The 12,195-nt window shown below is 34.1% G+C and overlaps 1 protein-coding gene across 5 annotated transcripts in view; it reads left to right on the forward strand.

Annotated features, from left to right (window-relative positions):
* The window catches only part of TTC21B (tetratricopeptide repeat domain 21B), a 35,319-nt gene extending 23,124 nt beyond the window's left edge, over positions 1–12,195 (forward strand). For 4 of the 5 annotated variants that reach the window (XM_027678705.1, XM_027678708.1, XM_027678707.1 and 1 more), the window contains 9 exons: positions 891–1,001; positions 2,161–2,242; positions 2,915–3,065; positions 3,450–3,611; positions 4,010–4,205; positions 5,878–6,102; positions 8,768–8,888; positions 10,483–10,550; positions 11,541–12,195. In XM_027678705.1, coding sequence (XP_027534506.1) covers positions 891–1,001; positions 2,161–2,242; positions 2,915–3,065; positions 3,450–3,611; positions 4,010–4,205; positions 5,878–6,102; positions 8,768–8,888; positions 10,483–10,550; positions 11,541–11,618 — 1,194 coding nt within the window. In that variant the 3' untranslated portion in view covers positions 11,619–12,195. Of the gene's footprint in view, positions 1–890; positions 1,002–2,160; positions 2,243–2,914; positions 3,066–3,449; positions 3,612–4,009; positions 4,206–5,160; positions 5,321–5,877; positions 6,103–8,767; positions 8,889–10,482; positions 10,551–11,540 lie in introns of those variants that run through there. The other variant, XR_003533533.1, reaches the window with a different exon arrangement.

The following is a 12,195-nucleotide window of genomic DNA, read 5'->3' on the forward strand; positions in this document are numbered from 1 at the left end:
AGAATTACATGGTATGTGTTTAAATACGTAAATAACAGGAAGTAAGAAGAAAACAGTTGTTAAAAACTATGCAAGTAGCCTGCATATCCTGAACAGGATGTTCAAAACACTATTCTGATTCAGGAGTGCCTTTCACAAGTGTAACTAGAGAGAGAATTATGATACAATTATAAATGCCTCTTTTTTGGAAACAAAACACATTTAAAATTAAGCAGGAGTGACATTGCTTACTGTTTGTCTGCTCCTAATTTTACTTTGTGATCAGTTTACCTTCTGTTTGCTTCAATGAAAGCTTGATTAAATATGTGTTAACTTGTGTTATAAACTTTCTTGTGGCATTTTATTCAGAATAGTCTATGATGGGACTTCAGCTTTAAGAATGCTTGCTTATGTACATTTCAGTTTGTTAATGTTTGCTCTATGATTGCTTCTCAGAAATGGATCCACACACAGTCTTAATGTGGTAGGTTTGGAAATGCAAATAAGAAAACTCTTTCTTGCTTGTACTCCATAACTAATTGGTGAATGTTAATGAGCTTTTGTTTCTTTCAATGAATTTAAAACTACTTGCACTTACATTTTTTTCGAAGACCATTATTCGTACCAAAATACTGTAGCCTTCAGAGCAATACTATCTGAGCAGCTCTGTTTTCAATGTACCTCCAGAATATCCCTTGGAAGAAGAAAAGTTTTTTCTGTTTTAAAGGTGAGGGAAAGAAAATGAATTAAACTAATTGACCGAGAACCCACAGGCAACAATAGAGAAGGCTCTGTCTTTAGAAGAGAGACAATTTTCCTCTGAAGCTCTAAAATATCAGGTTGATACTCACAGAACTCAACCAACTTTCTTCATCTTTGAATTACATATGGTTAAATATTTTAATACGCAGGCAATGTTGGAACTTGCGCGTTTATATCTTGCACAAGATGATCTTGATGCCTGTCAATATCAGTGTTCCTTACTGCTGAAGAATGACCAAGATAATGAAGCAGCAACGATGGTATGTGCTATTATACTAATCCTGAATCATGTATTTGAAGTTTGTGTGCCTGTAATATGCTGTATTCATAAATTACTACTTTTAAGAAAGCCTACAGCTTGTTATTTCATAACACGTGTGAAAAATCTATTACAACAAAATGCTTTTCTGTTTATGCTGGATGATGTTTCAGTATGAAGTTTCTACCAATCATAGCCTTTGTTCTATCTCAATACAATGTGTCTTTAAAAGTAGAGGAAAAAGTAGTAGTAGTAGTAAGATTGGCTGAAGTATGGCTAAATGGATGTTCTATTAGCCGTTGACTAATGGTCAGGGAAGAAGCTATTTTTCCAGCACAGTAATATTAAAAAAAGTATTTTAAAAAAGTTCCAGAAGAAAAGAACTATGTTCTTTAGGTTGTTTTACAGCCTCATCCAACCTTAGTTAATCATACTCCTGCTTAACAGGTTTTAATCCTAGCTGCAGGTTTTCTGTCCAGGGCTTGTATACTTCTTGGCTTAAAAGATGTCTCAATAGACTGAGCAACTTCTGATTCGACAGATTAGGAGCAAAATTATTTTAAGATGGGAATAATTCATTTTCTTATATCAGTCTAACATCTGAAATTTATCCTAGTATGGTGCATGAACAGGAGTAATAGCACTCTCAATATATGCTATTAAATCTACTCTGTGTTAGCTACCTATCAGCGGAAAGAAGCAGAAATAAAATAATTTGTTTTACTTGCACTGCTAAAGTGGACTGCCTTCTTTTTTTCCCCCTGACTTTAAACTAACTTTGCTTTTCTATATGCTTAATCTGCATTTATGGGAAATAAAATTAGGAGTGAAACTACGCAAGGGAAAACAAACATATTTGAAAGCTACAGCAGATTGCTTAATTATCTTTTAATTTCCACCTTCCATGAGAAATTGAGATATGAGCCTGTGTCTGTTTGTTATTACCCTGTGTGTGTGTATGTAGTGTTTGTTTTCCAGAGAGTAATGAAAAGTCCAATTCAGTTTACTTCTTGTGCAATTCCTGCAGCACTTTAAAACTATAGTTTTAGCTCCTCACTTCATGTAACCAGAGTTCATTATTTATAATTTTTATTTTATATTTATATTTTCACAATTTATAATATCTTGGTTTGTTTTCTCAAAATTGTTCAATGTTGTAGATGATGGCTGATCTCATGTTCAGGAAACAAGATTATGAACAAGCGGTTTTTCATTTCCAGCAGCTCCTAGAGCGCAAGCCAGGTGAGTATTTAGCAGTGATATTTTTAATTCTTTCTGATATATAGTTCTAACAAGAGAGAGAAATAAATATCTAAAAAATATTTGCTTGATTGAAAGGATAGGTGTTAATTATAATGTAATGAATACTAGAGCCAAAGACCATTACTGTATATCAAATTATAAAGATATTGTAGGGGAATGTGAGAAAATTATTTGTCATAGATACAATGATTTACTTTGCTGCAATGTAATGTGCATAGTTTACCCTAAGCCAAATACAGCTGGGGTGTTATTTACTTATTAACCATAAAGCACTTTCTTTTGTGTTCAAGATATTAAGTGCATGAGTACAAAGGTAGCATTTTATTTCAAGATTATTAAAGGAAACGTTTCTTGGACAGGAATAAGTTTCTTTTAGCAATTTTCAAATTGTGACCAGACAGAAAGCTACTAAAAATATTTTAAAATTGTACTGTAATGAATGTAAAGCTTTCTAGTGGTCTTTGAAAGAAGTTGTAAGAGTGCAAAAAATGGTTTTGTTTCTTTTGTCTGTTGTTACTATGTAATATGCCTTATGTATTAAATCATATTTTATTTCCGTATGTGAAAAAATTAAGGCAGGCTCTTCGTTTCTTAAGCTATTCATACAGCAAATAACTATAATTACAGTGTCCTAATTATTTGTATATTTAGATAACTATGCAACCCTCTCACGATTAATTGATCTGTTAAGAAGAGCTGGAAAACTAGAAGAAGTCCCAAGATTTCTTTTAATGGCTGAAAAACATTCTTCCAGAACAAAACTTGAACCAGGATTTCACTACTGCAAAGGACTGTATCTTTGGTACTTGCAATTATAATTAAGATAAGGTTTATTTGGTTATGTAATATGTATTTAAATTATCTTTCTTGTTATACATTGTAATTCAGAGGTGCTATGTTGATTACTTAAGGTGCTAGGTTTTAAGGAAAGGTCTCAGGTTCTCTGAATATCTCAGGATATTCTTCCTGGTTCAATGATGTAATACTACTTATCTTCACATTTTAGAATTTTGAAGACTATTTTTAGTTTGCAAAAACAAGTTCCTTGCAATAGTATGTGTGCTGTTCAAACCTTGCATTATCAGTGTAAGTGGTTTGTCTGTTTTTAAATATTTGGGTTTCTTCTTGGGATTTGGAACAGCAAATTTTACTTGGCCAGGTTTAAATATTTTAATTCTCTGTGTAGGTATATAGGGGAACCAAATGATGCACTACGGCATTTTAATAAAGCTCGAAAGGACAGTGACTGGGGACAGAATGCAGTCTACAACATGATTGAAATTTGTTTGAACCCAGATAATGAAACGGTGGGTGGAGAAGTCTTTGAAAATCTGGATGCTGACACAGGGTAGGTGAATGAAATGAATAATGCTTGGATTCTTCTGTCATCCCTTTCCTCTGCTGCCCCTTGATAATGTGCCTGATTTAAATTGTTAGAACATTGAGATCATCTAATGCTATGATTATTTTATGCTATTGTAAGAGACCATTCTATTCTGTAATAATTGAGTCTCAAGCACAAAATGTAGAAGATTTTCTCTGGAATCCTGGTCACTTGCAGTTTACAAACAGCTTGTTGGGTTAGAACTGCTTTTGTTACACAAGAGAATCAGTGTAGAATGCCTACTTACCAGAGCCATTTTTTACAAAATGGCACGCCTTTAGTATAGAATCAGTTCTAACTTGTAAATAATTTGTTGTATATTAAAAAATAAGCTTTTATGAACACTTTCTTTCTGGTAATAGTAATTCAACAGAGAAACAGGAGTCTGTGCAGTTGGCTGTAAGAACAGCAGGAAACCTGCTGAAGGAGCTCAAGCCTCAAACCATTCAGGGTCACATTCAACTGCGAATCATGGAAAATTATTGTCTCATGGCAACCAAACAAAAATCAAACGTTGAACAAGCGCTGAACACTTTCACTGAAATAGTCCTGGATGAGGTTAGTAACCTGCCTCATTTCCTCAGTCTTCCCTTTCATACTTACGATATTTTTTAAACTGGTCTCACAGTTTACAGTCAGCAGTAGGAGCATGTGTTAGTGCTATTCGTTCTAAGGATTTTTTTTCCTATTAAAGAATATTTTATATAAAATTTAAAAAAAAATTTCTGAAATAGCAATATATTTTAGAAGTTTTCAGTTGAATTGCAAATTTAGAACACAACTAAATGCTAATATTGCCAGTTTCTGAAATGTGAATAGGCTATTTGGTTGCTGGGTTTGTTTTTTAATTCCCAGGCTTGCCAGCAGCATGTCTGATGATAAAGGCTATACAGTGCTTCATGGCAATTGGACAGAATTTAGACTCCAGGACAAGATTATCCATCACCTTAAAATTCATCCTTATAATGGAAATTTTCAATATTTTATAGCTACTTGTAGTCATTAGTTTTAGGATTAATAATGGATGTTCCTGTTACCAGCAGCTTTCGACAGATTTTATTGAAGCAGGTGTAGACACATTTAGTGCATCAGAATGCCACAAAATACTTCAGTTACTACTACCTGTTAACTGTGTGCTAAACTGTACTGTGTCTGAGCTGAATATACTGATGCTGCTCTTATGTGTAAAGGAGTTCTAAGAATCACAAAGGTGTCCCTCTGCTTCCAGTACTGGCTTCTCAGTCCTGCTCAGGGTTGGTCTGAGGTCCTGTGAATATGGAATGTTTTTCACATTGTGACAGTTCCAGCAAGGAAGAATGCTCCAGTTTATTTAGTTATTTCCTTCTGGGGTTGCATAAAATTTATAGCTTTAATCTCTTCAGACTTCTGAGGTTATTGCTCTATGCTAGGTGTGGCTACTGAAGGAGAAGGGGGATGAGCTTATTGTTAGGTGGAAGAGAAGGGATTTTGGTGGGGTCATTTTTTTTTTTAACACACTAAGACATATTTACAGCACAACCCTACAAAGAGTTGTAGAGGCAGAATACCGGTAGTGAGCCAAGAACACTGAGAGGGAGAAAGAAGCTTTTAAGCTAGCTGCTGATAGAACTACTCTCTGCATTTAGGAGCCAGTTTCAGGATGTGAGCCCCATTGTCATCCTTTCCTAGTAAAAGTGGGATGTTAAAAATTACACTTGCTCTTGTACTTCTTTTACTGCTTGCTTTTGAGGCTCTTGCATAGAATGGTGGCTTTTAAAAATCCTCTTTATTTATACACAGCTTTTGGATGCATACAGTTTAGACTTAAATTTTTGGGAGCTGTACACCTAATTATAGGAATCGGTGTCCTTATTTGACAGGCACTTCTAAAAGTGGAAAATACCACTTGTATTGTAACCTCAAATGAGTTCAGTTTCTATCTGAGGTATTTATTTTTATATAAAAAGGATAGCTCTTAGTGGTATAAGACTTCTTTTCTTATGAGATGAAATACCTGTGGATGTTTTCAGCATTTCCTTAGCCTGGTGTTTATCATAATTAGTCTTACAGAAATAATTATAGCACTAGGTGGAAAACATGTTTGTAAGATTAGATGTTCTGTCTTTATTTCCTGAGGTTATGCTTTTAGTTAAGTTTTCAGATACGTGGTAAAAGTCTTTCTTTAAAAAAAAAATAAATGTTGAAAGCAAAATAAACCAGCGCCAAGCAGTCACTATACTTATTACTGCAGAAGGATCATATACCAGCACTTTTGGGAATGGCCACGGCCTACATGATCTTGAAACAGACTCCACGAGCCAGAAATCAGTTAAAACGGATTTCAAAAATGAACTGGAATCTCATTGATGCAGAGGAGTTTGAAAAGAGTTGGCTTCTGCTTGCAGATATATATATTCAATCTGCAAAATATGATATGGCAGGTGAATTATTAAAACGGTGCCTTCGTCATAACAGGGTAAGTGAATGCACATTGAAACTAACCGTCTATTTGAACTAATCTAAATGTTTTGTTTTTCTCTGAAACAGAATTTTGAAATGTATTTCTTTGTTCAATTGCCTGGTATTTCGCTTAGTAAGGACAAGTAGACCAAAACAAGGCAGGAAACCAGTGACTTCACACTGGAGGGTAGTAAACAAATCTGTGAATGCTGCTTAGTCTTTTTTGTAGTAACTTATGCAAGTTTTAGCTGTGCGGACACTGAAAGCTTGACATGTTATGGAATGTCAGAAATGCATTTTACTGAGTCTCACAAAACTGATGAAGAAAGGTGTAGGCATATAACTTCTGAAGACTTGCTCCATTTATTGAGATCTAATCTTCATCTTTATGTTTTTAAACATTTATGTTCATAAGCCTGCTACAGTCTAGGAGTATTTTTTTTAATGCTAGTATTAATCCTCTTCTGTGGTGATACTGTCTGGTAGATTGTCTGGAGACAGTTTACCTCAGGGTTTCTGAGCAGGCAAACTGCACAACACCCTACTTTGACTATGGGAACAAACACAGATCTTCACTCTTGTGCTTATTTTTCATTTTGTCCATTTTTGCTGATCATGATTTTCTATCTGTACGCTTCACTTTCCTTCATATGAGGCAGTTCAGTTGGTAGACTGGTCTTCCATAGATCCTATGCTGCACATGCAGGATACTGTTTATAGAGCACAGCTTTGGTTTAGAAAAAGACCTGATGCTGTATATTTCTTTTTTTATTAATTATTTGAATAATGAGCCTTACCTTCTATACCGGTCATCTTTCTGAAACCGCTTTGAGAGACAGATGTTTTTTGAACTCTTTTTATTTCTAAATATAAAATTAAGAGGCAGCTACAACAGTTCTTAGTATAATGGTATCGTGTACTTCTGCAGAGATGCCTCTTAAAATAGGATGTACTCAGTTTGATTTTTACAAAAAAAGAGTTTAAATTTTGTTAAGAAAAAATTCTGTCTTAAGGTCAGTTACACACTTGTCCAGATGGCCAAGGCAAGTTGCAAAATGCGTATAAGCTGGAGGATAAACACAAGTCGTATCTCCCAAAATAAGACATATCTTGAAACGGATGGTCTGTTGAGCAGGTATATACCACAAACAACACTTTGTTGCAGAAATTCCCATGCATAAAAGCATAGCCCACCAAGTAATTTGTTTTCTTCTTAAACGTTTGAGACCCATGAGGGACTTGGATAAACAGGCTCTGCTTACAGCAGGGAGGAGGGCAAATCTGAAGTGTATCTCTGGTTCCTTGCAAAACAGGGTCGTGACTTTTCTCCCGCTTGCGTGCAAAACTACAGAGCAGGAATTGCATTATACAAATAGATGTTGAATATTTTAGATCTTAAAGTATCTTGTCAATTCACAAGACAATATTTTGTATGGTATTCTCCATTTTGGAAGACTTGATTAGATTGAGAAAACACTTAATTGTAATTCATTAGTTTTTAGCATTATTTTTAAGAGTCAAAATTGAATTTTATTTTATATATATATATGTACACACACACACAATTTAGGTAAATATGTCGAGTGAAAGTTTCTTAAAAGCCTAGTGTCTTTTAATATGGATTTGATGTGGTTTTAAAAGACTTAGGATTGGTTAGTAAGATCCCAGTGAGCAGACTGTTTCTATGAAATTGGGGTTTCTTTACTGATTACTCTTGATTTTGAACTTTTTGTTTTGTTTATCGCAAAGGAGAGGGGTAGTATATTTTTATCTTCAACTTCCAGGTATTCCCATATTGATGCCAGTTTGCTGTGGTTTGAAAGTTTTTTATCAGTAGATTTCAGAAGCCCAATTGGCAATAGTGAAGTTAAAGAGGGAATGTAATTTATATATCAGCATTTTTTTTGTGTTGCATATGTAAAAAAGGTGCCTAGTTTCATAAAAGCTGTATTTGTCTCTTGAAAATATTCGACCTATTGGCAGCATAATATAAACTATTCATGGTAAGGGCATGCAGTAGTTAGGGCTTTTGTAAATTTTTTCCCTTCTTCATGTACTAAAATTAAGATTTCTGTATGAATTACTGTATCTTTCATACTAACCTTTATTATGGAGTTAACATAAGTGACACTAATATTTTCAACTGCTGCTTAATAGTTTTTTGGAACTTCTTTTTCAGATGCTTGTGACTTGCTACTTGGAGTTATAAAAAATAAAATACTTAATGATTGATTTTTCTCTTCAGGTTATCTGTGTCTGCTTTTAAGCTTAAAGTGGGAAATTATAATGTAAAAGTGTTTTCAAAAATAAAGCTATGAAAATACCTTTTTAAGAAAAAAATAAGAAAACAATATTTGTAGAAGGTACAGCACCTTCCAGATAGACTTGAAATGCAGCTGCTGTAGAGTTATTAACTGAGAGAGGTATCTATTTTTGAAGGAGTAATTCCAGTGGCCTCTGTGATGAACTCTGTACTTGACCCAGAGTAATGCAGAATTCCATATAACTCATTTGTCTTACAGATACTTTAAATCAAGACTGTCGTGTCATCAAAGTTAGAACAAGTATCACTTGTGCTTTCCAGTTGTACAGATTTGAAGTATTTTAGCAATTAACCTGTTGGTATTATTATATATAAGCTTACCTAAGTAAAATCTTGAATGAATATTTATGTTTTGCAGTCATGCTGCAAGGCTTATGAATACATGGGATATATAATGGAAAAGGAACAAGCATATAAGGATGCAGCAATAAATTATGAGATGGCCTGGAAATATGGAAACCAAACAAACCCAATAGTAGGTATGTGTATATATAACCTATAAGTATGATTTTGGGTACTACAGTAGGAATGAAACAACTAGCCCGTACTGGAAAGACTGCTTTTAATTTTCCATAGAAATAGAGTATCACTGCTTTTCCTCACATAAAAGCCACAAATGTTAAAAGGTGTACTGAACAGTCACTTGGAAAGCTTCCATGGCAAGAGGTAGTAGCTTTATGATGCTTCAGAAGATTCTGCTTTCTGTTTTAGTACAAGGTTTGATCTGAAACAGTTTTAGTTTGCTATTTGTGAACTTCTCTATAAGTACAGCATTAATTTTTAATAATGTGTTTTTAGTAATCTGCTATGTACTGTTTATATGAGAGAATCTTTTATAAGATATAATACATATATGATGGTGGCAGGTCATTGATTTGATTATTTCATTTTGATAATCAGACAGATTATCTGTTTATATGGATCAGGTTTTATATACATGAGTAAGGATTTAAAAAATAAATTATTTTAAGTGTCTTTAAATATATCTGTTTTAAAAAAGATGGCCAACTGAAAACTTGGGACATTAGTCAAGTTCCAGTTTGTATGGTACATTGAAGTTTGCACTAAACTGCCACATATTTAGACTGCTTAAATGTAGGAAACCCTTTATGAAATGGATACATAAGATAAAATGTCCTTTTCTTACTCAACACCTATAGCCTGTCCATGGGTCCCAAGGCAGGTAGTTGACACAAATTCTGTTCCAGATTTTGGGATATGTTTATTGCCCCTCAGAAATGCATACTACTTCCAGTCTTTAATCTGTGGTCCTTTTTTGTGCCCTTATTTTTACTAGATGTTTCTGTAGACTGAGCCATGAATGTGTAGGCTAAAACATTGCAGTTGTTGATCAAATAAAATGTATTAGAATGAAGTTTTAATAGTAAAAAGTTGTCATTTCTTGAGTACTTACTTACTAATGAGGATAAGTTCATAAATGAAAGATCTAAAATTTCAGATTTTGGAAATTGCATGCTTATAATGTGGGGCTTTTTTTCCTCAGGCCTGGTCTTTGTCCAGGCTGATAAACTTGAGCTTTACCTCTTAGTTGAAAGTATCAGCCTGGCAGGTTGCTATGCAACTTAGCTACTCCATGTGACTTTTTATATCAGTGGTCTGCTGACAGTGGAACAGAATAGTGTTTAAGTCCCTAGTTTGTTATCCTGATTCTTTTTCCTTTTGTCCTTTAGTAACAGAATTACCTTTACAGAGGGACAGTGTATTGTAGGTCACAGTGAGAAACTCTGTGGGGTACCACAGTAATTGAAAGAGGACAACCATTATGTTATTCTCTGTAGTAGCACATGCTCTCCAGAATAATGACTCCTTTTGATTCAGACAGAGCTATCAGTGTGTAAAGGACTTTTATTTACTACTTGAATTGACTTTCAGTAGAAATTTTGATCACTACCAGGCTTATATGAGAGAACGCTAGAAACCAAACATACTAACTTTAGAAACACATGATGACCAAAATGAATTCAAATGTGATGTTTTTGTTACTCTATACAGAAACTGAAACTGTTGCCTTTCTCTCCCCCTGCTCCTCTCTCCCCCCACCTTTAATTACAGGATACAAGCTGGCTTTTAATTACCTGAAAGGGAAGAGATATGTTGATGCAATCCATGTTTGTCATAAGGTAGAATTTGCATATGTACTTAATAGTCTGTCTTCTCTAGCCGCATTCTTTTACATAGTGATCTTTGGTTTTTTGTTCAGTTTAAATTTCTAAAATACATAGCTCAATGTCAAAAAGATACCCTATTTAATAAGTTTTATTAAATTAAATATCCTCTACATAATTGGCTCTATCCTGAGCAACATGGCCACCAGATAGATAAGAGAGAAAAGTGTCATATGTGAAAGGATATTCAAATGGCACCACGTTCTTTTGGCCATGTGGTTGCAACTTGGTCAATCCCTACAGAAGTACAGCTCAAGCAGTTTAGTCAAATGTTGGCATCAGAAGAAACTGTTGGAAAGTAACTTAAGTATTTACCTTTGTATAGTCCAAACATAAGTAGAGCAGATGTAGAGTAAGAGGAAGGGCTACTATTAAAGAAGTAGAGTGAACATTATGAATGAATAATTATTTGTATTAATAATAAAATAAATCACATTTGTTCTTTTTGGGGAAATCAAGATAACTAGAAAGGACAAATTGAATGGGAGGATAAGAAAGAAGAGGGAATTGAAAGGAAGAAGATGAAGTAGATATAATATAGTAAGAAAGAGCCTAGAGGGAGTGAAAACATAAAGTCAGAGAAAGTATGTGAAATGATATGTGAAAACATATCATTGCAGAGAAAGTATATTTAAAACCTCAGAAATGTCTCCAGAGGTCCCTGTTCTGATATGTTCTAAGACACCCAGAGGCTTAAGCCTTTGACCTGTGTCTTTCACACCAAGGTGACAGGACAGTGGAAACGGAAGCAAGGTGACTCTGATAGACCTGGTTTTGACCTTTGTATGTGGTCTCTAGCCACAATGAAATATTGGTGCATTCTAAAACTGGTCATGTTGTTATTTTAGTTTTAGAACGTGTAAGCTCAGTGATGAGGGTTATTACCAAATACAGAGTTCTTTCCTTTTAGACACAGAACTTTTGGGGTTTTTTGTCTTTTGACAGGTCCTTGGAGCACATCCAAACTATCCAAAGATCAGAAAGGAAATACTTGACAAGGCCCGTGCATCACTAAGAACCTGAATGAGTTTTTTTTATGACTCATGGACTTTTGTTTAATCAGACTTCGGAAGCAATGAATTAAATGCTGCAGTGACAGAGACCATATCAGCACAAAAGTATTGTGAATAGGATGATTTTAATTATATTAGAGAGCTGGATTATTTTCAGGAGAAGTCTGCAACCCTGAAAGAAATTGTATTTTTTCTCGTTTAGGAAAGAATTCTACTCCTATGTGTGTTATGTAAAGTGACATCATAAGAGTGTTATCAGCATTATAAAATTGTTTTAAAGCATATATCTCAGTATTTTGTTTTGTTTATTTGAAATTGCATTCAAATTAACAACCTGTCTTATCTAGGGGAGATACATTGTTAAGATGCTGGATTTCAGTTTGTGTAAACCATTACTTCATAATTACAGTGTAATGTTTATTCTACAGGTGTTAGTAGAACACTAAGTTATGGGGGCATTTTTGCTACATATAATAAAGTCATGCTTTATTTTTTTTAATCTTGAAAAAACAGATATGTGCATTATTGAAATTTACATTTTTAATGAAAATGTAATAGTTAAAATGAAAATCCTGTGTAAATATTCA

Source organism: Neopelma chrysocephalum, unplaced genomic scaffold, assembly GCF_003984885.1.
Source record: "Neopelma chrysocephalum unplaced genomic scaffold, ASM398488v2 Primary Assembly neopelma1_44, whole genome shotgun sequence".
NCBI lineage: Eukaryota > Metazoa > Chordata > Aves > Passeriformes > Pipridae > Neopelma > Neopelma chrysocephalum.